Source organism: Athene noctua, chromosome 7 (assembly GCF_965140245.1).
Source record: "Athene noctua chromosome 7, bAthNoc1.hap1.1, whole genome shotgun sequence".
Taxonomy (NCBI): Eukaryota; Metazoa; Chordata; class Aves; order Strigiformes; family Strigidae; genus Athene; species Athene noctua.
Window position 1 is genome coordinate 16,568,604 of NC_134043.1, and position 27,321 is coordinate 16,595,924.

General features: G+C 37.5%; 1 protein-coding gene across 1 annotated transcript; it reads right to left on the reverse strand.

The window, feature by feature from the left end:
• Positions 1-3,799: 3,799 nt before the first annotated feature.
• CYP27C1 (cytochrome P450 family 27 subfamily C member 1) lies at positions 3,800-23,875 on the reverse strand. The gene is made up of 9 exons (XM_074910991.1): positions 23,540-23,875; positions 18,612-18,802; positions 16,642-16,841; positions 13,850-14,059; positions 11,944-12,107; positions 8,523-8,689; positions 7,660-7,738; positions 6,460-6,663; positions 3,800-3,916 (listed from the first exon to the last, which is right to left on the reverse strand). The coding sequence occupies exons 1-9, from the start codon at positions 23,873-23,875 to the stop codon at positions 3,800-3,802; spliced, it is 1,668 nt and encodes a 555-aa protein (XP_074767092.1).
• Between the last annotated feature and the right edge of the window lie 3,446 nt (positions 23,876-27,321).

A 27,321-nucleotide genomic window follows, 5' to 3' on the forward strand; every position in this document is an offset into this window, starting at 1 on the left:
CCTCATCCCATTTCTCTTGTCCTCCCCCATCTTACATGCAGTTTACAGCTCACCTGTCCAGGTCCTTAACTTTGATCTCATGTACACTTCCGTAGTTTACTTGGAATTGCCCCAAAGCCTCCACTCTGTGTGGCTCTTCTACTCCCCTTCCCCAGTCCTGTCCACGACAGCACAACTCTTGTCTCTAGCTTCAAACACACCCCCAGTGCCTACTTCTCTCTTGTTCACAGCTGCCAGGCATGCTACTCTTCATCTTCACAGCCACATCAATGCTGGAGTATTTAAGGAGCTCATAAGTTATATTCACCACTGGCATACAATTTTGCTGGAGTGGTGACTACTTCACCATTGACTTCATAGATTCCTTCCACACCTATGTACCTACAAGAGTAAGAGAAAACAACAGACTGACTGAATACAGTGATGCTAGTTAAACAATCATTTTACAGAATTCTTTTCACTGTGCTCCATCATTTCGTGTCTGGTTGCGGATTTTTTTTTTTTTTTTTGTCTTCACCATTTCTCACAGTAAATTTATTCTAAACTCTCATTCTGCTGATGGCTTGAAACATTCTACACTGGTGTATTCACTGCTAGCTGGTAATATTTGTTTTGGGCAAGCATTGCCCTTTACCTTAAGGAGTAAACACCTTAACTTGAAGGTATCTGAAGAGAACATTCATTTCCTCTCTCAATATTCACTTTTCTAGATTATGTGAATATTTTTGAGGACACGTTTAGTCTCTTGCAGACATCCATGTTTCTAAAACTGGTATCTAATCCAGCTGGAAGGAGTGTAATCAAGCCATCACAGTTTTGTGTCCAAAGAATCAGGTTCTTCTAAGCCCATGGTTACACAGCTTAGGTGCCAGGGCTTGATGTGCCAGCTTGTGGTCTGCTTAAACCACAGGGAGGCAGAGCAAAAAGGCATTGTAGTATAACCCTTTCTCTGCTGACAGAAACTTAATTAACCTGATAATCTTAGTAGTTGCCTTACCTGTTCAAATCAAACTCCACCTTTCCTGAACACATAACCACACTGTACATAGCACTTCAGATGCAGTCTCACCTATTCTTCCCCAATCTCTACCAGAGATACTTCATCTCATACATTCTAGACTGTATTTTTCATTATTCTAACACACTTGCAATTTCTAGTCATCTGAGATTACCTAGATCTTCCTCCACACATTTCAACTCATGAACTCCTCAAATAATTTTTATTCCCTACATACATGACTTTTGCTATTAAATTCCATTCTATCTCTATTACATTCTGGGTTCTGGGGTTTTTTGGTTTGGTTTTTTTTTTTATATATTTTATGCCTTCACTCTTTATATCATTAATATTCTTCTATGTATTAAGCAATTATAATTAATCAAAACTTTACATTAGAATCTGAGGGTATTTCCTGAGTAACTTTGCCAGTAACTTTCTTCCAGAATGACAGTACTGTTAATATAATATTATCTCTCCTTCAGCCAGGTCATTACACACCTTAAATTCTTGTATGAATCCCCATCTTTTCTAGCTGAACTAGTCATTTCCCATGTAACAGTGAATCTTCCAGTTCTGTCCAACAAGTTAGAAACTTTAAGATGCTAAAGAAAAATGCAATTATAAGTAGCAATTAAAATGAGAACCATGACTTGTAAATTCTGCATAAATATTTTATTATGTATAAAAGGCAACTTACAAGGATAGATGCTCTAGTAAAACAAATCACAGGGCTTTTTCACAAAAAGATTCAAATGCTTTAAAGAGCATTTTAGAATGCCTCTTCCCTCTTCTACAGTGATGTATTATGTAGTGACTGATAACAAGTAGCAAATATACTGCAATATAGCAATGGCTGGTGTTTCTAATGATGCCATGACAATGCGAAAAGAGCACCATACAGAATCCAAATTTGGATTCACAGCTCTTCAATCCTCAAGTCAACAAAAACAGGCAGAGTTATGGAGTCAAATACTCAGTCTGCAGACTTTTAAACAGACCTCTGCAAAACATCTCCTTTGGGATGTAAACTGGCTCTGGCAAATACAACTCTCTTCATTCTATTTAAAATGGGGACAATTGGAAATGACAATGGGAAAGGAAAAAAAAGGAAATAACATGAAGTCCTGGAAAACAGCATCAGAAGGCAAACTCATTCAAGAAAAAACCCCCACAGACTACCTGTTTTCTTAGAGTACATATACATGCTCAATACAGGATTAACATTTTAAAGTCATCATGTAAACATTTAACCTTCTCACAGATCAGGTCAATTTTGTTTAGTATTGTTATTTTATATACAAGATCCATACAAAGGAGGTTTTTTGGTTTTCTTTTTCAAGACCTTGAAAAGGCACTACAAAAAGTAACCCAAATACCACAATGTGACTAGTAGTTTGCTCTGTGGAATGTCATGTACACCATTACAAGTACAGGTGTTATTTAATCAACCTGTCTTTGACTTTTTATAGCTAGATGAGCAAAGAGAAGTGTTGCCATTTTAAAAACTGAGTTGCACAACTTTTTTCTAACTGCGTATGTCTGAAAAGTTTACGATTATCAGTTTGTAAACTACCTCACGAACAACAGTCAGAGCCTGACATGTAAACAGTTAACTATACATAATTACATGTTAATTTCATGTTAGGATATGCAGGTTTGAGCATTGTACAAGGCATAATATGGTCTCAAGGTATAAGGTTTCTCTCAAAAAGGAGAACGTGAAGTTACTGCAGCAATACTAAAGCTTTCTAAAGACTAAAGTCTCATGCAAGAGACTTTTATGTTAGTTGTCATAGGAAAAATACATTTACATAATTAAAAAAAAACCTTTCAAATGTCCACTCTTTAATATGACACTAGAGAGTAAAAAAATCTCCTAATACTTCAGTAGTCACATTTCCATCCTACAGAAGGCAACTGCGCACCTGCTTATGGGTTCAGCATGTTACAATGATAAAAATGTAACAACTACTTCATTTTTATTATTTACATTTGGTTTTGGCATAATATTAGCTAGAACAGAGAAAGTGGCTTGTGCTATTCCACTCAGCTTATACTTTGGCGAAGAGGACAATGTCTGGGTTTATAATTCTACAATGTGACATTTAAACTTCTATTTTTAAGATTTTTATTTTTAAACAAAAAATATATAAAAACATTTTACGGGGATTATGTTTGGATAATTTTTTAATTGTTCTGTATTTTGAGTCTAAACCAAGTGACAAATTGTATTTCTATCTTTACTTTTCATACTACTGTATTAATTTTTTAATACACACAGAGTAAATACTTTTACAGACAAGAGAAAAATGATCTCATAATTTCAATGTTAGGTGGAAATTTTTAAAAAACACTGGAGGACAAGAAACAGGAAAACACAAGCACACAAATGCAGCTAATTTTCACACATTATATAGTAATCCTCTTGCTCGCAAATAAACTCACTGAGTAGCTTACTTTTATGACAAAGCAGTGTAACAAAACCATTGAATGATACTGCCATATCTGAATTTAATTTAGGTTTTTTTCAATGCATGTGTTGTTATTACTAGAAATCTTTACAGGTAAAAGGAGATTCCTAGTACAAGAAGGAATTTTTTCAGTATATATTTTCTTATGTGTAGTTAACTATTACAGGAGAGGTAATTTCTCTTATGTACTGCTAGAACTAGGGCAGAACATAATACTTGATCATTTTACCAAATACCTACAAACCAGAGAACAAGCATGATTAAACATCCACAAGATGCAAGTCTGCTCCCATGAAAATCATACAAGTATTCCTAAAACATCTGAGTCTCACTTTCTATCAGAAAATCTCACATTGATGGAGTTTCCAGGAGTCAAAAGTCCATGGGTTTTGGCATGAACTGGTTCGGTTTTGGAAGAAATTTTGATCTCAAAATTCTGAAGCAACTGTGAATATAAACAGGACAAGTATTAGGAAAGTTGCAAAATTACAGATGAAGATTAGATTTTGGAAAAGACAACAAAACAGACTGTCACAAACAAAATTTCTGTTGCCAGTTCTGTGGAGTTTAAGTTCTGTGATTCCCACAGAGTAAAGAAAAAATAGTTGTTACAAGGTGAAGATCATAGTTAAAAATCTTCCTCCTCTGACTGAGGACTCAGCCAGTCCTTTCTGAAGAATTTCCACACAACTAGATTAAGCAGCCTGAGCTATCAAAGAAACTATGGCTTCTTTCAAATCTTGTGAGCTTCCTCTCTACATGTTTTTTATTTCACTTCAATATAAATCACTATATTAAATTATAAAACAAAGCAATAAAAGAATCCCAGTCCCATGCAACATTCCTCTTCCTGGGCAGAAGGAAACAAAACAATCATGAGACAGCAACTGTTCAGCACACCAAGTGAAACAATCGTAATTCAAGGAGTCAAATATTAGAACCTCTCCTGAACAGAATCGCTATAATTCAATCACACAGGTTATCTCTACATTAAACCTCTATTTCCATACATGGAAAACACCGCAACATCCTCAACTTTTCCTAATATTAAATCTCAAACACTTTTTCCTATAAACTAAGCAATCTTCTCTTATCCTTCTCCTAGTAAGCATGATGAACAATGCATTATTTTCTTGTACATAACTACCTTTTCAGTGTTAGATGTTTGATCAAATTTTTATCTCATTCTTCTTTTTCAAACCTCTAATTCTTGTTATCCTGTCTGCCAAATTTCCTCCAATTTGACTATATTGTCCTTAAAATGCAGTGCATCAAGTCAGTTGTGTATCACTGTCTAGCTGAGGATTCAGTATTTGGTGAGACTGAGTAATTTAGCTCCTCTTTCTAACATACGACATGCTTGATAATACTGTTAAGACACCCAAGAATTACACTGCCTTGTCAGAATTAGCATCACTATTGATGACTGATTTTTTACTGTACCATTCCAGTCTTTCTACGGTACTAATTACCCAGTTCGTCAGCGATCTGTATTTATGCATTTGATTTCTTCTCAAGAGCGGTAACTTGCAACTGTCCTTAGAGAGCAATTTTGTGTTGATTCTGGAATATATCTTCAGTTTTTTGTAATTCTGTATTCACATCCTCTGATTCTAACTTAATTCATGTCAGCTTGGTATCCTATGCAAACTCTAAATTCTCTAATCCACCATTTACACTGTTAATGAAAACACCAACCTAAATCAAATACAGGACAGACTCTTACAGAATTTTAATTAAACGCTTTCCCAGTTCAACAGCAAATATTAGACAGCTACCGCCTCCAGCTATTTCTTTTTTGCTAACCAGTTGTGCATGCATTTTACAGATACTTCCGTCTGGAACAGATTTTATTAATTTAGCTGTGAGAACTATGTATAGGATGTGAAAATACTTCCTGAAGTCAGAATACATGATTTATTTTACATCCACATTAGGTAAGTGATCAAGTCAAAGAAAGAAATCAGACTGGTCTGAAACAATTTCTCTTTGATCAGCTCTATGCTTCATGTGTTTCTATTTTTAAATCACTTAAATATCATCTTGATGCTTGAAAATAGGTTGTGTGCTATTTTGTTATAGTTTCTTTCTGGAAAACAAAAGCAGGCTCTCTATTACATTTCCCTGATCTTCCTTTTCAAAAAGATGCCACCAGAGAGCTATCTCACTCTGAGTTCTGAAAGACATATGCTAATTGTTCAGAGATTGCTCTAGGAGTTTACTTAAGGAATTTCTAAGGCAAATTCAATCAAACTTTGCTGTCAATACATATAATAGGTCTAAATAATTTTATAGTTAAGTATCTATTAATAGTTTCCAAATCTCTGAGTTTTGATTGCACAATCTGGTCTCAGTATTTGAGTAAAAGGTTATCTTGTAAATGACAAAAAATGTAGCAGCTGTTGGGAAAGCTTTTTTTATGATATGAAGCAATGGAAAACAGTATATATCAATATGCACTAACTACTTATATAACTATAAATTATGTATATCTAAAATGGTAATAAAGTTAGGAGAAAAAACAAGAAGGGATGGAAAACCACAGAATATAGAAAAATTCTACTATTTGATATAACACTGGGGCCAATACAAGGATAAAAAAACCTATTTCACATCTTTTTAATTACTGAATTCTTCATAACTAAAATACTGAAACTGAGCAGGCAACTATTCTAATATACATTAAGAGAGACTTCCAATGCTTACAGAAACCTTCTGTACTACATCCATATATTTCCTTAACAATCTTACCTTTAGTTTTATTTCATTTGTACTATAAAGATTTTTTCTTTTGCAGTGTACTTTAGCTAGCATGCTACATTTCAAGCGTGATTATTTTCAATATTTTAAGCCTTTGCGGGATGAGTATGCTAGACAACACTCCAAAATAAAGTTTTTGAGCACTCTAAGATATCCAGAAATGGTATACATAGAAAAGAATCATACCAATATATTTTTCTTCTTGTAATGCTGTCACATAGTTCTAACCTGAATCAGTGCAAGATGAATTTCCAGCTCTGCAATTCTTTTTCCTATACAACTTCGAATGCCATAACCAAAGGGGATGGAACCAAAATTGTCTACTCTGTCCAAATTATCTTTCCTCAGCCAGCGCTCAGGTCGGAACTCATTTGCCATTGAGAAATTTTCTTCACTGTATGAAGTAGTATAATGACAGAGTGCCAGCTGCGTCTAAGGAAATAAATTATATTTCTATTTAGCTTATTCAAATACACATTAGAAAACAAAAAAAAGCATTTGCAATTACTGTAACTTCTGGAATATGAGATGATAAAAATTAAGTATCTTTGAATAATTTTAGAAGAGAAAAGGACACCTAGAAAATCAGATCCCTTTCTCAACTGGTCAAATGAAATAATCTTAAAATTGTTTTAAATGTTGCTGGATATATTAGAGAAGATGCAATGGGGAAGGAGATGGGAACAAAAGTCACAAGTATTGGTAATTGTCTCAAAAAGATAGTATGAGAGGAAGGGAGAAGAGAGATATAAGACAATGGAAAAGTTAAAAGTGAAGGATGGGAAAGAAAAAAACCCCACACCACCTCAGGAAAAAAAAAACAGCTGTAATTGATGTGATAAGGTTTCCAAATAAATGCAGGGAGGGAGATGTGTGTGGAATAACATTTAAGTAATCATATTAACAATTAAGAATCCTGACTGTTTTAAAATTACATTGCTTTAACACAGAAGTGCTGTCATTTAAAATGGAGCCATACAGTTCTACCATGATCTCTGTGTAATCTTTGAATAGTATAAAGGAAAGATTCATAATTTAAAAAGGAAATTAAACTCCTACAAAGGGAATTAACAGGCAAATAATTAGAAAACTGCAAAAATAATTAAATTCATGCTTTTTTAATTCAAGTTGTAATGTTGCACAGAGATGTTATTAATAGACTCCACTCTCAAGAATATTAAGAATGAGTCATGACGGCAAATTTGATTAGTGTTTGAAGACCCAAATCTAAAAAAAATAACGAACAAGAAGTCAATTATAAAATCCATTTTTGTCATATAAATGGGAGTTATTGAAATACTTTGGTCTTAATGCTCTAGCTTGGTGAAATCTTCTGTAATCAATGAACTGTATACATGTTGTTACAGATCACATTTCATACACAAAAATTAAACTGTGTTCTCTGCAGAGGACTGCAGTAGAACCTACCCCTTTAGGTATCAAGTATCCTCCAACGATCAAGTCTTTTTGAGTCACTCTTCCATTTCCTGGCAATACTGGATATAACCTAGAGGCAAATATTTATGAGAAGTTCAACAGTAATAACTGATACAACTTAAAAAGTTAGGATTCAATTTGCATTCATAAATATACAGTATGAATGCAATATGCATTCACAGAAAAGGGGTTTTCAAAAGTACAGAACACCCTGGAGATTCAAAGACCCTGAATCATCTATAAGAATATGATTAAAGCCTGAGAAAAGTTATTTACTAGTAACTGGAGGTTTGGCTCATATTGGTATTTGGTTCATGTATTTATTTGCTTTAACCATGTACAAACATTCAATCAATTGGTCAAGCTGGAGATGCTTTAGCACTATTAGGAGCTGAAAAATCCTTGTTGATGCTTTCTCTAAAATCCGCTTACTCCCCTCACCTCACTATGAATGTTTGGTATAAACATATAAAAAAAGCATGTCACATGCCTTCAATTTAAGACAAGAAGCTTAAAATTATTGTAGTGGCACTGCAAAGTACCAGTGTGGGGGTGGAGGTTCTTACAGTCCATCATACAGACTAATACTTAAAATGCAAAAATTAAGCTTTCAATTGCCCACCTTAATAGATGTCTTACATATGTGATAGTACTTCTACAATACTTAAAAACATTAAACATTATGTAATATATCAAATGTCATTGCTTAGGCATCCTTGGACATAATACTGCTACAATAAATAAAAGCAGAAGCAGCAAACAACTGAATACAAACATTAGCATGGACTCAAAATCCATTACAACTACATGGAATTAATTTTTTTAATTAATGATTGAAGTTGTCTGCTACTTACCTCAAGGTTTCTTTCAGCACAGCTCTAATCAAAGGCAATTTTGGGACATCATGAGCAACAGGAACTTGATCTTTCCCCAACTTATTGACTATTTCCTCATAAACACATCGTTGAACCTCAGGGTGCTTTGCCAACAAGTATGTTGCCCAGGACAAAGTAAAAGAAGTCTAAGAAGAAACCATAACCATCATCATCAAGTCCAACAAGATTAGATTAAAAATTAATTTCAAGCCAAAAAACCCAACCAGTTTTCAACTGTGTGTTTTATACATTTAAAGTTATAAAACAGACTGGCAGTGATTCACATCTGGACTCAGTGGGATGTTGTCAGACTCCACCATCCCCTCCTTCATCCCTTTTCCATCTAAAAATCCCCCACATACCAAAACAACCCATGCTGATAGTTTCCCAGTGAAATATAAAAACAACATAAAAAACAAATGCAAACAAAGCTACATAAATACTCTAAACAGCAATGAATTAAGTTAACAATTAGTTTTCAGTATGTGTTTTACCTTCCAAACAAAAACATTTCACAGGAAACCAGATAAGAGAATACTACTCAGAAGACTACCAAGCCCTTCTAAGCATATAGTGGTCTCCTCATAGCATCCTCACAACAAAATTGATATTATCACTGCTAAGATTATACTTTATCCTTTGGTAAGCAATGCCACCACACAGTTGGCACTTTCTACCTCTTGAAAATTTCCACTTGACTGAAATTCAGCATCTTATTGAAAGCTTTCTTAAGGACCATTTAAAGTGGTCCCATGGCCCCAAAATGTTAAAATACACTCCCTGCCCATAATTAATGATTCTAATAATCATCAAAGCTCCAGAAAATAGGTACTGTGTGAAAAATAATTTTAAAATATTGTTTACGAAGGAATAAACAGAACACAAGCAGAAGACAGTTCAACTTGGAGCACAAGACAATTTAAAGGAACCTATCATCTAATCCTCTTTGACCTCAGCTGGAAAATTGCACTTCAATGCACATTTGTGATTTAGGACACACTCTGAGAGCATGAACTCACTTCACCTGTATCAGCATGGAACTGAGTAAAGTATTTCAACTCTAAGTTTTTGTGATCCAGTATTTACCATTCATTTAACCATAAATCTCTCTGTTTAAGCTACCTGAATTTCAGGGACTATCCCAGCCAAACACTAGACAGACTCAGAACATTTTGCTTCTACGTATGAGCTGCACCCAAGACATTAAGGTCAAGCAAATGGCCTTGCTTGAGCCCATTTCCCTCACAACGATCACTGAAGACAGAAAGTTTACCATTTTCAGTATTTCTGAGTAAGTATGGAAGAGAAAGTGACAGTGCAATCATACTGTTCCTTACCTGTGTTGTGCTTAGTATCTTACAGCATTTAAGAGACAAAAATTGTAACCTCTACTGTAATTTCCTTGAATTATTTTTAAATGTGTTTTTTTCAACTTGTATGATGAAAACCAGTTTCACTTTTTACGCAGGCAACAGTTTTATTTTCAGCTTCTCATTCATTACCACAACAAAGCTTAAGGTTATAAACACTGTATGGGTAAAAAACCCAACTTCTGGAAATGTCTTATTTTGGGCTTACATTTAAGATGAATTCAGAATGCAAATTTATCATGATGGTGACCTTCTATTCCTTGTCTTCAAACTGAGGTATAATGCTAGAAGTATCATTCTTGGAACATTTCTTTTTTTCTTCTTGTAATATTGAGTGGCTGTCCCTTGCTAAAATGCAACCCTGTTCTCTTCCTCTCAGAGCTCAGAGGAGCTGGCAATTGTGCCAGCTGTATACAGAACTTCTCTGATATAAACACTGTTTATTCCCAGGTTCCCAGCTCCTTCATAACCTCTTAAAAATTAGCACTGTTCCAGGGACAGCCAAAATGCTTTGTAGCCAAAAACTGCCTTACAATTTTGTTGAAAGCTTTTATAATCCTCTAAACCTCTTTCAGTTTCTATAATAAAAAGAGATCTGAAGTGACAGCAATAGGGGAAAAAAAATCCTTGTCTTGTGCTTGGAAATGAGGAAATCAGAGGTACTGTCCTCTCACAAAAAGATTGTCGCCAGCTGAGAAAGCTGAGTCAAATGGAAAGAGAAACTCTTGTTGGCATGAACTTGAACATTGTCCTTTTATTTTAATGAAAACTGTCACACACTAAAAATGTAAAATTAATGATCTGAAAGACTTGAAAATGAATGGGATGAATAACTGTGCTTTACTTAAGAACCGAACATCAAAAAGCTCTCCAAACTCATAAGCCCTTGGGATATTTAACCAATGGAATAATCTTCAGCATATAAATAAGTTTTACATATGCTCTTTATTTTGGAATTCAAAAGTATTATTGTTGGGGATTTCTTTGTTTTCTTTAGAAACCTTACAAACTTTCTTAAATAAAAAAAATCTGAATTCAATTATCTGGAGAGTCTTTTTTCTTTAAGGCTACTTTGCTTTTTTACTTGTTTTAATCTTTTCTACCATAAGACTACTAAACACAGGACTACACAGTACTTTATCATATTCATATAGATTTCTTTTAAAAAATTGTTCAGTTACAATAATAGTGTTCATTGATATTCTAAATAACACCATATACATTTTATATACAATATAACAACTCATTTTTATCTTTTATTCTTCTGGTTGCCATGCTGCAGTGAATACTAAGCTACACTGATTTCATGTGATAGGAATGAGAGAAATGAAAGATATATACATGACCTTAATGTTTCTTCAAATGCTCTAGATGACAAATCAGAAAAATAAGGAAAGATAGCTCCTTAAAACACTTCACTAGGTGTTGACATATATACTGAGCCCCACTACCACAGCTCTCTGCCTCAGACTGTATGTTGTCAGCACAAGCATGGGTAGAGTAAACTTACCTTACCCACATTAGTGTGGCCTAACATCCCCCTCCTAATGGACTGAAGCAGAAACCAGATTCATAATGTGTACCCCAGTTGATGTAATTAGGCACATGTGAAAATTACCAAATTCTACATATGCGTTTATAGGTTAATTTTTTCACACTAACTTTCAGTTGTCTTTCCTATTGTCATCTACCTAAAGAAGTACAAATACCAACCTGATATTCAAACTACTAAAAGAAAATGTATGAAATTCAAGCCTAATATAAAGACAATTGTTATTTTATCTGTTTAATAAACTGTGGAACCGACTCCCAAATGATGGGTTCCTGTAAATCAAAGCTAGAAGAGAACACTGACTTCGTTCCAGTAGAGAGATTACACAGTACTGTATTTTCTATCGCTTTAAAGATGTCATGACTTAAATGTGTCAGAAATTATGTCCTTATAAACAGCATAACCCCCCTAAAGATAGCTGTGAATGTTACTGGTTTACAAAAACAACTGTGCACAAGAGAAATGATAACAAGCTTACTGTGTCCACTCCGGCCAGAAGCATTTCAGTCATATTGGCATAGATCTCTTCCAAAGTAAGTTCCTTACTCACTAGGAGGTATGTAAGTAGCCCACCATTCACTTCTTTGCCTTGATCCAGCTGAGACTGAATGGTCTTCAATTTGTTGTCAACATGGATTTGACCTTTGGGATTAAAAAAAAAAAAAAAAAAAGTTAATCCTCCATTTTTACTTTTCGTCTGGTTCCATTTTCAGTAATGACATTTCTCCCTTACACTACACTACATAGCCAAAAAAAAAAAAAAAAAAAAAATTGAATCTATTTTCTCAGGGAAAAGATAATAGAGGGGTGGTGGAGGTCCTTGGGTACTCCTGGTAAGGAAAGTCTGAGCAGATAGGAACCTTGGTAGCTCACAGCATGAGAATGCTGAGCACAAAGAAAGGACACAAGAGTACAGTTTCTGACAGTGAGTGAAGGAAGATCAAGGTCAAGTTTTTACATCCACCTAGCTTGTTTTCTGATGACTCTGCAAGAAGTGGTGAATTCTGCAGAGCATGCTGCAGCTCAGAACACAGAGGCTGCTACAAGATGTTAGCAGCAACCAGAAGGTTGAAGTCACCGACCTGAATTACACTGAAGACAAAGATGAGGAGCACCAGGTAATTACAAAAATTGAAAAACTTCAGCAAATGGCATTTTGAGCAAGCTCACCCACATTCCCATTTATACTTTAGTGACTACAAACAGCATCGTCAGTGAAACAATGGCTTTAAAAAGAGGAAAACTCCGAAAGCTAATGCCTCACAGAATAAACTTACAAAAGTGAACTAGAAACAACATGTTCCCTTATGAAAACTCCACAAATACACACATCACATACAGTGATTTTCAGCATTTAAATTCCTTTTTCATAAAGGGATTAAAAAACCAGACAAGTTTCAAACAGAACAAATTCCTCAAGAACAGTTTTTCAGCTGCTGTCATGATAAAGCTGAAGTCTGCTGTTGTTTTTAAGCCACAAAAGGGAACATGAGTACTTTATCATAGGAAATAATTTTTAAAAGTGACAGTGTAAAAAAGTGCATGTTTCACAGAAAACACACCTGTATGAGCATTAAATGGATTCCCTAATGCCTACTACAGGTACAGATCAATGCATATTAAAAATTAAGCATATTAGGCATATTAAAAGTTAAGAAACCAAAGAATCTACTCTCAAGAAGACTTTCACAGACTTACCTAGACAAATAGTGCTAATAAAATAAATCAAAAAATACATGCATCCAACATTGGAGAGGGAAAGGGGGTTCAGGTTTTTTTAACACTCCAGAATATTAAAACAAAATACATATTCCGAAGACAACTCTTTCTTCTTACTTACATGAAAGCTGATTCATAAAGTAGCTTGAAATGCTTTATTTAGAAAAAACATATTGCAGTACAGCAGTGTATTCTATGTCAATTTACATGCTTGTATATGTATATATAAACTTCACAAAGAGTTTAATTAATAGCTAGAGAATAATTTTTTAACTTTCTAGTCAGTTTTAGTGGTGATTGTCAAAGTGCCTGATTGAAAATTTGCCGAAGTCAACAAAACTACCCTCATTAAAATTTGAGTGGCTTAAGATAAAGCCTCAGTAAAGAACTTGCTCCGGGAGCGAGGACTGGGTGACAAAACAGATGAAGACAAATTAAAAAAAAGAGCAGTATAAGATAGGGGAATATTTAAAGTGCACTGGTAAAATTCTTTTTCAGTAGAGTATTATTTAAAACAGTTCCCTTGGCCACTCTGCATTTAATATGGAACTTACTTCTGCCACAATGTCTTCTTATAATTGTAGAAGAAAAATGCAGCAAGTTCCGTTCAAACACACACAGAACCTGCAGAAATACAGCTGAACTTTTCTACTACTAAATCTTACTAAATTTGAAGAGTCCATCCCAGGATCTGCAGAACTCTCTCCAGGGTTTTGGAATAAGTGGACGAAGCCATTTGGGAATAGCACCTGCATACATAGTGGTCTTAAACATACTAAACATCAACTCCAGAGCCTCAATATATTCAACCGTCTGCTGTGGGACGTTGTTTTCCAGGCAGCCCAACCGGCATTCATACAGAATAGTTGCCACACCTGCACATACGAAATCAAAGAATTTGCTATACAGATGTATATATACATATTAGTAATTTAAGGAATTACAATGCTAACATAATGGAATTACCATCTAAAAATGTTTATTATTGCTGCAGTTGGAAGAAGACAAAATAGAAATTTAAAACACAGTGAAGAATTTCAGCTAAACATTGTAGCCAGACAGTGGTTATTACTATGTCAATAAAATGCTCAGCATGAGAAGACAGCCAGGAATTCCACCAGAAGGACAGGAGCCCTCCAGCATGTTTGCTGTGTTTTGCACTGCACCACAAATCCTAGGCCTGTTGTGCTGGCCTCTGAACACACGGGGACATACAAGTCCAAAGACATTTCTGATAACTGGCGATAATGCAAGAGTTCTAGCAGTGGCTGTGCCTTTCTTCATCATACGCTGGTAGTAAACTGAGTAGGCATAAATGGATAAGGAGCTTACACTCCAGACAGTGATTTTACTGCACACAGTATCTGTGGTTCTGAAACACAGCAAGTGTGTGACACTGTTGCATGTAACAATATTGACTTGTCTCTTGTTCCTCACTTGCTATTATTTCCTCAGATGTTTTTCTGCAGTATTGCAGTTATCCCCGTTAGAAATACCATTTCTGCACCCAAAGAACAATATTTAATATATCTTTTTATTGAATTATTATTATTATTCTCAATGCTGGATCATTTCTTCCAGTTATCAAGTCAAATCTTACCCATCCATTAGTGTCCCTGAAATCTCTCAGCTAAGTTTTTATAAACATACCCAAATTATCAAATACTAGGGAGAACTCAGCCAGAAACTACCCTACTGGAGTTAGCCAAAATGTTCTCTCAGTTTGACAGCAAAGCATTTTTTAATTACTTCCTCAACACAAGTTTCTAGCAATTTTTGTTCCCAGCTTGCAAAATCTAGATCATATTACCCAGTTTATTTATGAAAATATCACATAGTGGATTATAAAAAGCATTCTTATTATCACGATAATCATATTTAATGATTTTTCTAAAATCCAGTGGGGCAGCTGGGTAATTTAAAAAGGCATTTAGATAATTTCTCAAAGTTATTTGTATCAAATCAAATCTTTTAAAATAAATTTTGTGCTTTTAAATTCCTTAGTTGACAGTTTGTCCACATCCTTCCAGGAAATATTAGAGTAAGTGTCAACTAGATAATTAGAGTAACTGGTCTATTAACACTCTAGTATCTTTTTTCTCTGTTTTTCCCATTAAAAATAGGTACAATAGATAATGATGTTTAACCTTGATCTTGTCCTCCATTAAACTCTCAATAAATTCTCATGTGTATATGTGTGTGTGTATATATATTTATATAAAGAAACTTTTCTTTTTGCCTGTTCTTTGCTTTGTATTTCTTCTTTATTGACAAAAATTATTTTAAAATCTGGCTATTTTCAATTCACTCTTCCTTCCCTAATTTCCTCCCTGAGAAGATATTTTTCTGTGCCTTTTATTTCTCTTGTGCCTCTTTCAGCAACTGCTAGTTCTTATGCATGCTTTTGCTCTTTATATGATCCTTTAAAAAAAAAATCTTATGCATTGGTTCCCTGGACATTTGACAGTCTAAGTTAATTAACACTGCAATTCATATAGGAAAAAAAGTATGTGCCAGGCACAAGTTATAAATGAAAAGCTAAAAGAATGTGAAGAATTTAAGCTAACCCATCAGTTAAAAGTGAATCTGTAGGCTCAGAGTTTAAAATTCCATAAAACTGGTAACTATTAGTTTAATGCCATTTTTAGACACTATTAACATAGAACAGTCTCAGGTTAGTTTACCAAACAGGCAGCCAGCAATTTGATACAGCATCTCCATAGATGAGTAATTTGGAAGTTCTTGAAAATCTCAAATTATTCAGCTGCCTGTCAGCAAAGAGCACCAATGTTTTTAAAAGACACTACATATAACAAGATCAGGTTGTATGCAGTCAGTTAAAGGAATGCATGAATATGAATCACCAGTAGATTTCTGTAAGAACACAGGAAATACCATACTAGCTCAGGCTGAAGTTGGGCTTATCCTTCCCTCAATTAATGGTAGCCAGCGGATGATTTTAAGGCAAACGTAACAATCCCACACTTGGCATGTGTAGGCAGGGGAGAGCAGTACCTTTTCCCACACTAAGCTACGAACAGAATTTAGTTACATCACACAGTGATCTCCCACCTGGAATTTGGCCACTATGTTGTTAAATTAACATGTCTTAGAAGTCACAGTTAGAAGGTCAACACCCTTACTCTCTAGAAATTAATACAGAATTACAGAGTACTGAAACTGCTCTGGGTCTTGATTGTACCTTTGGCCTATATACCAGCATTTTCACAGGAATTGTCCCTTAATACAAGGTATCATCTCTTAGATCTCTCAGACTGTACAAAAGGAATTCTACTGATATCTACTGCAGAGTAGGAAGACACCTGAATGCAGAATATCAAGCTTCCCTTTTCAGATTAATCATAATGGGGCACTAGGCATTTGACAAAAATGCCTAACCATAAGCATGCTGCTTTACACCCATTCTCTTTACAGATGTTATACAGGCTGGACTTACCTTCCATTGAATACTTGAAGAAAATGTTGTTAACATTGGTCACTGTTTCCCCATCGTCCTCTTGACTTCTGAGGGTGTGGATCCTTTTAATTAAGTCTGTGATAACTTCATTGACTCCTTCAGAGTAAAGAGCCACATCTTTGGGTTTCAGAATTTTTTGCCTCAGTACACTTCTCATTTTTAGCCATTGTTCCCCCTCCCTAGAAGAAATTATTAATAATGTCTATACACAGTTTTCCTTAACAGCCATCAGCTGGGTAAGAGTTCCTCACTGAAACTGTTTATGATTTTTCATGTCAAATGAAAGCAAGTGGTGAAATGAAGATGATAATGTATATTTGGTATTATGCTCATAAATTTTTATTCTCTATGTCCTCATTATGCCTATCCTCGTTAAATTTCAGCATTGTAATATGTACGTACATGGGTAAGTCAATCTCTGGTTTGAGTGACAGAACTTGTTCACTCAGTGTTCTGAATTTGACTCTATATTAGTATTTCAGTAGTAGTTAACATGAGAAATTAGCAACATTTTCTTATTAAAATTACTTTAAATAAATATTTGAATGGATAATTTCTAAAATTGCTTTTACCTAGAATTGGTGCTTAATTACCAAAGTATCAAATTCAGATGTGACAAATCAACGATTTGAGCTAGTACCATAAATTCCATTACTGATACATTGCTTTGTTACCTTAATTCTAAACCTACAAAGTAATAGGATAGCAGACCTAGCTATAGAGAAACATTTTACAGCTAGATTCTCCTTTAGTTGAGCTATCTATTTAAATCTTTGTGATGAAGACTAAAAATCTGAATTGCAGCATCTGCGTGCTTCATATGAGCAGAGTATTTGGAGACAGTGGTTCCAGGGATACTTTTGAATTGTCTTATGAAGACAGGCAATTGTATTTTATGCATTTATTTCAAATTGTTACGTATTTCCCATTAAATTTTGTCACCTGGAGCAATGCTGCTGCAAGTTACAGAAACTTATTGGCCAGCAAAAGGATTTAATCTCTTCAACAGACATTTCCTGACTATCTCTTGATTTAAGATCTCATTTCACAAAATATCAAGGAACTATTAGTTTGACTCTGAACTGCAGCTTAAGATTTGAGTCTGCAGTGCAATACATAATGCCTTTTGCCACCATGAAAGAAACAGACTGTCCATGACTCAGGAAATTAGCTTCCCTCTAAATAAACATTCTATGTCAGTGGGGACTGTGAGTAGTTCCCAGTGGCAATTAACCACACCCACATGCACTGCCAGTTTATACAAGCTTTAAAGACAAATAACTCTTCTATAATCAGCCACATACAAAAATATCTGCATGGGGATGCACAAAAGTGTGAATTTACCATACAGTGACTTCTCTGCATTATTCTACTGAGGCAGGGCTTCAGCAAACAATAAAGCTAAAGCCAACCTGAGCCAACAGGTCCACACAGCAAACTGCCAAGGGGATGCAACAGTCTGGATCATGTGAATTTTCCATACAGTGACTTCTCTGCATTCATCTACTGAGGCGGCACTTTGGTGAATAATAAAGCTAAAGCCAACCTGTGCCAACAGGTCCACGCAGCACACTGCCAAGGGGATGCAACGCTCTGGATCTGAAGCACCACATTTGTGCAGCATTGTGCCAAAGTTAGTAAGCCCTGTTCTGTAATACTGCTTCCAGGTAGGTGAGTCAGCTCAGACAACTCTAGTTGATACACATTCCCCAAGAATGTTTTATGCAAGGTAGCTTACTCCACATTCAAACTACGCATCATTACCATCCCCTTGAAAATTTACAGCAGAAAAGACAATTCACCATAAATTCCTACCATCTTCCCTCCACTAGACACACTAATTTGCCCACACAGAAAAGCCTGAATTCGCAGATGACCTGTACAGTCCTTCAGAATATCACTAAACTTTTACAAGAAGATAAAGAAAATGAAGGAATAATAACACTTACGCAGAAATAAGTCCCGTAGCTCTCCCTCGTAAGTCTCTGTATTCCTGCCAGGATTCCATGTTAGCTCTTTGTGGTGCTCTACCTTCTGCTCGGAGGACCTGAGCAACCATATCTCGATCTGCAATGGATACAACAAACTGGGGACCAAAGTGAGACTTGAAGATCTTTCCATATTCCTGAGTGTGTTTTTGCTACAATGTCACCAAGAAAGAGAAACAAAAGTAAAGTATTACTAAGAAAAAACGACAATTTGTCATACAGTGAATCAATCTATCACATCTAGAGCCTGATCCCCAGATTTTCAGTTAAGGAATGGTTTGAAATGCCAGGAGAAAGCATCTAAACATTACTGTGAAATATTCAGAAGGAAAACAGAGAGGTCACACTGTTCAGGACCTCTGACTGAAAAGACCCAAAGCTCTAAGGCACAAAGCGTGAGTGAAACCAAACACTGAGAAGATGAAAGGACTTGGGGCACTTAAAATACATCCCTTCAGATCAAACAGGTTAGAAAGAATATGAAAAAATGAAAAACATGGAAGAAAATAGGGTGAAATTAATAGTATAATACAAAGATACAATAATTTACTTTCAATGTCTTTTGTAAATAAAGACTTACTCTACCATTTTGTTCTTTACATAAAAATACTTATAAGTTTCTCACACCTAACTGAGGACGATGATAGCATAGCAGCCTAGTGAAAAACTGCATCTGGGACGGCTTCAGCAGCAGTGAACTTCAGAAAGACACATTAACTCCGCAAAGGGAAGGAATGGTGTTCCTTCCAAAAGTTCTATGATTCAAGCTGAAGGCAAGCAATAGGCAATTAAAAAAGAGGATGGGAAAACATTAAATTTTGTATATATATAGAAAAAAAACCACAAATTTTTCCAGTAAGATTGCGCTATCACTGTCCCCTGAAATTTTATTGATTATTTCAAACAAATTACATTCTGACATGGTCATGAAACACCCAACTCCCACAAATTCACTTGGAGTAGAGGTACATCATCATTGTAGGGGGAAAAAAAAATGCAAAGGGGTTGCTAAAAAGATATTATTAGGACTTTAGATCTAAGAAAACTTTTAAATTGTAAAGCCTTTATTTCAGGTTAAAAGTGTCAAGACAAATGAAACTGACTGAAGTTTAACTTTGAACACATTATCTGCATCTAATCCAAAGACATCTGCTGGAAGAGTTATGTTGATTATAAACCAAAGATGTTTGATACAACTATGCTAGTGAAAGTCTACTGTTGACCCAAGACTAACTTATGAGCAATATTTTTTTAATCAGTCTTGGTTACAGAGATGAATTGTTTAATTGCCAACAATAAGTTCAAGACACATGAATCTCTCTTCAGCATATGGTACCAAGTGCTTATAAAAAATGTAACTCTCTGCCTGGTTTCCAAATAAAACAAGAGTTGTGCAATTTTGGTCTGTGCCAGTCTCCTCTTAACTACTTTTGGAACACAATGGCCAATTTCAGTCAAGTTTATCAGAGAGTTAAAGGTCTCTTACAATGACGCTCTTATCAAAAATCAGCATCTAGATTCAAATGAGACACACATATTAGTCATCCTGATGAGGGAAATGCTACAGTAAGAACTCAACTGTTATCATTTCTACTTGGTCTGTTACTAATCAAAAACCACATGCAGACCAATGTATGAACAAGCACTCCCAAAACCCGAAGTATCTCTTGCCTTGGGATATTTTAGGGATATTGAAAGTGAACTTGGAGAGAATTGAGGGCATGAGTCTTCAAAGGGAAGCATGAATTGGGAGGTAAGTGCTGCAAGGAAAAGGCAGTGGAGTGAGAGGGTACAGGTCACCAGTCACATAAAAAACAGGTTCAACAAATTTTGCTATTTATGGAGCAGCTTGGTTTTTCCACTGATGTTGACGTTTACATGGGAGGATAAACTTCAACAGAAAATAAATCAAGTGCCAAGCCATCCAATCAAATAAATGAAATATTAGTTTTAAACCAGAAACAGACAAGGATAAGGTATTTGGACATCTCTTGCTTTCAACAGAATGATGTTCAGCATATCAACTTCGTGTTTAAAGAAATGCCTGGAATTTCTCTTCCATATTTTCTATCACAACATATGTTTTCTTTCCCTTGTTCCAAACCTTAAAAATATTGCACTTCAATGTCTCACATACCACTCTCACACCAGACATTCTTTCACACATCGTAAATCCGAACTGCCAGCATCCAAACCCTCCCCCCTCACCTTTCTCTTCTTTATACGTGCATAGCACTGATGAGACAAAAGAGATCTAACCCCATCAATTTAGAAATACTTTCCCTTTGTCATAAATGCTGTAGGCATTACTGCTTTGGCCAGGGCTAACTGGAATCATGTTACTGAGAACAGAACTTCCTTTGTGAAAAAGTGCTCCGCTTCCCCACCCCTTCTGCATATAGCGTACAAATATTTGTGTGCGCCGAAGGACATCGTTTAAGTAGCTGTGCTGGTTACCGAAGGGTTTCAGATTAATTCATTCCTGATGTTCACTGTATTGTTAAATTTAACAGACTGTTATTAATCCAGTTAATGCCTATTTGCATCCAGCGTGTATGCAAACTGGGCATCCATGACTTGTAAAGTGATTTTTGAGACTCTAAACAGAATAAAAACTAGTATCATGTTACAACTCCTCCTTATCCTTCCTCCCACTTTCCTTTTTATGAATAACATTCATTAAAGGAGAAAGTATCTGTATCAGCTAGTGGTAGCGAAAAGCATGTACTATTTAGCTTCTCTTGTATTCCTTTTAATATTTTGAATAATTTTCACTGTTTTGACAGTGAAAGAACTTTAATTCAATAGTAGTATTATTTTTAGTGTTATGAGGCTGTGGTGAGTGCCTCAGAGATACACCACCACAGAGGTAAAGAAAAAAAGAAATACAATGCAACAAAAAGCTTTAGCTGTCATGAAGTTTCATCTGCATGTGTCTTGGTTAGAAAGCAATTAAGCTGAGCAATTTGTCATTAGCAATCTAGTTTGGCTGCCATCAAACACAGCATACACTAAGGAGACTAACACTTCTTTTTAGAAATCTAAATGGTAAATACAACAGACAAACCCAAGCAACTTATGAGATTTTTTTTTTCTTGTTTCCCGTCTCTTTGTGGTGTTTTTAGGCCCTTTATAAATCCTAACTTTCGAGTTTTGATCTTCAAACCATTGAAAGTTCTGTCCTGTTGTCTTTGGTTTCCCTTTTCTGTTTTTTACTTCCCTTTTTTTTAAAAAAAAAAATTTCAGTGACTTTCGGGCAGTGAACCTCTTGGGGTTGTCTGTGAATCTCTTCCTAGCAGTCTGGCAAAGAAAAGCAAAATAATAAATGCCACATTTGAGGTATTCCCAGAGATCTGTACTGCCAGTGGAAAGCGTTACAGATCCACAGCTGCAAAAGGGTGAAAACCGATGCTTTGCTCCCTCAAACACAAGTACTCGGTTTAGAATCACTTGGACTACATGGGGAAAGGGCCCCAGGAGATGCACTGTGACTTTTTAGGAATGAAACCCACATGTTTGGCAAGCAACCAAAAAAATTCATCTTTGGATAGAGTCAGCCTTATGGCAAGACAGTTGCCCATGCCAACATCCAGGAAACGCTGCACAGAGGAAGGACACTCGTTCGCCCAACTCCTGCTGTCCCAGGCGGGGATGGCCGCGCTGCGCCCACCGTCGCCGGGCGCGACTGAGGAGGGGGCGGGCCGCGGCCTGGGGACCACGGCGGGCGCGGAGGTGGCCCGAGCCCAGAGGACACTTCTCAACGCGCCCTCCGACTTCTTGCACCGTCTCCCACCCCACCGCGCCCTCCCGAGGTGCCGCCCGCCAGGTGACAGGAGCCGCTGCCCGCCCTCCCTCCTCTCACCCCGCCACCAGCCGCCGCCGCCATCGCGCCCCGCTTCCCGCCACCCGCCTCCCCTCCCCCCCCCGCCCGCCGGCGCCCGGAGGAGAGGGCGCCCGGGGGAGGGGGCGCCCGGGGGAGGAGGCGCCCGGCGCCCGCTGCCGCCGTTGCCCGCCCTGCTCCCGTTCCCCCCCCCTTCCCCGGGGAAGGTTTCGAACCACCCGCCTCCTGCTGAGGGAGGGGGCGGCAGCCGTGGGCCGGCCAGCGCTGACGGCAGCGGGTCCAGGCGCATCTACCGCCCCCTCAGGGGACCTATATATGCGACGTGTGTTTATGTAAGGGGAGGCCAGGGTAGAAGCGAGGGCTGGAGGGACAAAATGGTCTCTGGGCACGGCGGAGGAGCGCCGGGCCGGGCTGAGGGAGGGCAGCGGCGGGAACCCCCGCCCGCACCCGCAGCGCGGCCGAGGCGGTCCCGGGTGCAACCAGCCCCGGGCGCCGGCACGGCCGAGGCGGCGGGGCGGGCGCTGCGCTCCGGGATCCGAGGAAAGGAAAGCCCACATTTCCCAGCTCCGCCCGCCAAAACCAGTCCTCTGCGAGTCTGTGAAACAGCCCGGGTCAAAAAGACGGGGTTGTTTGGGGTTTTTGTTTTGGTTGGGGTTTTTTTGGATTTCGTTTTTTTTTAGTCTAAGCACCTACCCGAAAGTTCAAAATAAAGATGGAAAGGGGGAGAGCTCACAGAGCGGGGGTGCCGGCTGGGCAGTCGCCCCACGCACGAGGGAGAGGGGGAACGCGGGAGCGGGGTGTCGGCGCGGCTCGCCAGCCGCGCACCCCGGAGGCTCCTCACGGAAACAAAACCGCTCAAACCTCCCGGCGCTGCGGGGACGGAGAAGGACGGGGGGGTCCTGGGACTCCCGGCTCCTTCAGAGCAGCGGGAACGCGGCGGTGCCTGGCTGCGGCACGGGTCACCCACCCGGTGGTCAGGCAAGGTTTTGTGAGGGGAGAAAGGGAAAGGCTCGAGTAATAAAATATTAAATAGCCGAGTAGGCTGTACCTGGATTTCATGAATGCGGCCGAAGCCGTCCTTCCAGAAGAACTCGTAGAGATTGTAGAGGGTGTTGGGTCCCGGCATTTCTTGGAGGCTCTTCACCCTGCCAAGCTGGTGCGGGGGGGGCTGCAGCAGCTCCCCTGCGCGCCCCGAGCCGGCCACCATCGCCTCGCCTTTGTTCCCTGCCGCCGCCGAGCTGTTCGGCACCTCCAGGGACTGGCTGCTGGAAAGTTTGGGCAGTTGGTGAAACCTGCTGACAAAAATCGCATGGTGGAAGCAAGTTCTCTCAGATTCAAGCGTCTGCCTGCATTTCATCGTCAAAACTCTCGTGAAGAAAGACATGTCTTAATTTCAGAAAGGTCCACTTTGCTTCTGCAGCTGCTTTTTATTTCGTTGCTTTCTTCACTGCCTGCTTTAACTTGTACAAGCAGCACTTCTCCAAACTCTTACTGCATGAGCATCAGTTTACACAGACCATTATTTAACGCTCCCTCCCCTAGGGCTGGAAAAGGGGGGTGGGCCTGGGATGAGACTTGAATAGAACGAACCTATTATTTTGTATAATTCAAATCGGATAAATTTACCCATTAAGCATGCAGCCAAAGTTTAGGTTTCCCCTCTTTCCCCAATTGGTTTGGCAAAAAGCTCACATGTGGATTATCTCATCTCTCCTCCTTCATTAAAAAGGTGGGTTTAGGGCTATTTTTTCTGTAGCATTAATCCGTTCCCAGGTTAGAAAATACTGTATTTTCTGCAAGAAGTTCTCTTAATACCATTCATCATCCTGTAATATGAAAGGAAAACACGTCTGCATCCACATACAAATAGCAACAGTTTTACGCAGTAACCTTACAAACAGTTCCTACAAATTACAATATCCAGGGATGTTACTTGTATTGCAGAATGATTTATCTTTTGGATAGGATATACTCCATAAGCAGCTTGTGTCAGCTTTTATAGAAAAGAACCAGTGCCCCGTAACCGCCTAGCGTCCCACCACAGTTTTTCCTCAATTTGGCTGCATAGATCTACAATCACACACAGAGAACTGGAGCTCCAACTTGTGTATCAATTTGTTTTGCACAGGTTCAAAAGTGTTTGTTCTGTCTTCATACATATTGCTGCATAATTCCAGATGTGTTAGTGATAATCTGTAAAACGTTGATTCGTTTCAGAAATTATGTGGAAGAGGCCACCTCGGTTTTAACTGAATCAGAAGCTCAAGTGAAACTTGAGGACACAGGAAAGTATCAAGAAGGATCCACATTTCCAGAACTTTGTTATGAACAAACTGCTGGAAAAGTAAGTCTAGTGAGAGTCAAAGTTATTTGCCTTTGTTTTCCTTCTGTTTATTTTTCTGCATTTATATTTTTGAGGCTGCAATGCATTTAAGTTTTGTGTACATGCTTAATTTTACCACTGATAACACCACTGAAATAAATCTACTTCAAGTTAGACATGCACATCAGTCCTTGTAGCTACAGCAATAAGTAAGTATTACAGGAGTAAAAGGCAGATGGTAAACAGTCTTAAAATCTGTAAAGTACATCTTGGTTTAAGCTAGAATAATAGCTTAAAAATGGGCCTCATCATACTTGAAAGGGTCCAGAGAAAAGCAACTGAAAAAAATCAGAAGGGTTTTTTTTCAAATGACATAAGGAGGAGGTTGAGAGAATTATTTCATCTGGGAAAGATGACTTCCAGGAGCATGACAACAGCCCACAGATGCGTACATCTTTTGTTAAAAGAAGATGCATGTCAGAGAGGGAAGACAAAAAATGATGGGCTTAGTTCGCACCTACAGATTTCTTGCTTAGATTTTCAGGTAAACCTTGCAATCTCAGATATTTTTGGGATATCTCATATTTCAGATAAGCAGGGTATCTCAGGAAGTTATGTAACTGCTAACACTGAAATTTGTAAGAACAGGTTTGAGAAACATCTGTCAGGCACATCTGGGTATATCATGGTCTAGGTTATCTCCTCCTCATCATACATTTCTATATGGTGTAGCTACATTATTTCTTTAATATTTATCTAAAGATGCTTTGAGACACACAGTTACTCATAAAATATATACTTATGGGGAAAAAATATTAAAACCAGCTGGTGAGCCTGAAATTCAGAACAAATAAGTGAAAGGCTAATTCCATGTCTCCCTTAGGGACAGTGGAGGACAAGAACAAAGAGTATCTCCCAGAGAAAGTAGATGCATTATAAGATGTCTGAGGGAGAATTTAAAACCAAAACATTTACTTATTTATTTGACAGGAAGGGTGCACACAAGTCCTAGAACATGCAAAGAACAATCCAAACTATTTAAATTATCTGCACCATCTAAATTACACTTACCATATTCTATGAATAATAACCACAAAAATTTAAAGGTATTGAACAACAGATGTCCCTAGATTGTAAGTCAATAAATAGAATGGAAAGAATAGGAATCGGCTTTGTAATAAACACCAATATAATCCCTTAGCTATACATGTTAAAGGTTATATCAGAATTAAAACCAATAAGTTCTTAAGCTCAGTATTAATACTTTGAAAGTAATTTTTTCAAAATGTATGCAGTAGTTCTCCAGCTATAAATATTATGTTCATATTGTAATTTCTAGATGGAGGGACTATATGCACCCTTCCTAAAAACTGCTGCTCCCAGCTATCAATATGGTAGGTATTTTTTTTTATTATTTTAAAGACATACACCAATAAGATAGTGTCAAGCATCTGCTTCTATTAATATGCTAATGAGATAAACTCATATATATGCTGTAAAGGTTACAGTTTTGCAACTGGCAGTAGCTTTCTCTGGCTGTACATTTTTGCAGTTAATTCCATATTTGGACCTTTACTCTTTTCCCACCATTACCTCTTTTCCATGAAAATCATTGTAGGAGAGAGTGTTTCTAGCCAAGCTACTTGAAAAAGTTTCAGAAGTTTTGCCCTGTAAGTACTTCACCAGAACAGTACCTGTTCTCCCTCCGAGGAATTTCTGGATGTGGCAGTAGTCCCAGCACAGAAACCGCGTTGTATAACCCCACTTTCACTCAGTCTTCTAGGCAGTTTACTTATTGTTAGATTTGTGTTGGTTTGTTTGCACTAAAATGCTCTGAAACACAGATCCCTTTTAAAATAAACAGGTACACACTCAGAGAATACGTGATTTCAGTAAAACAGGGAGCTGAAGGCAGCACTAATTATCCATATGTAATTCACTTCAGGAGACGCCAGACCACAGAACTTGGGTACAACGTGCAAGGCAGCAATACAGGACAGCGAGTGAGCTGTCTTGTCCTTAACTGCAGCCAAGGTAGCTATGCTTCTTCACAACTGTAGTGTCTCTGCAGGATTATTCATTACATAATTTCTACCTTGCCAAGCTGTTCTTAAATAGTTAACCTTGCTCACTAATACATCCTCCAATGTAACCGCTACCTATAGAGGTTTATATATATTCTTTATTTACTAGCTCACCTGGTGCAGCATGTAAACCAGCTGCAGACATTCAGATCTCATTGTCAATCCTCAACAAATCTTATTCAATATTCAACAAATATTAGTCAAACATTCTGTGATTACCAGCTATGAAGTTTATATGTGCAGCTCATCCAATACAGTAAAGCCAATTTCAGGGGAAAAAAAAAATCTAGCTATGTATTGTGCTAAGTCTGCTGAGGAATTTGATGTTTGTTGTTGTTTTTTAAGATAGCATTCAACAATGCAAAGTTTAAGACAGTTTCTTCCATTATTCATATGCAAATATTTATTAATATAAAAAAATAA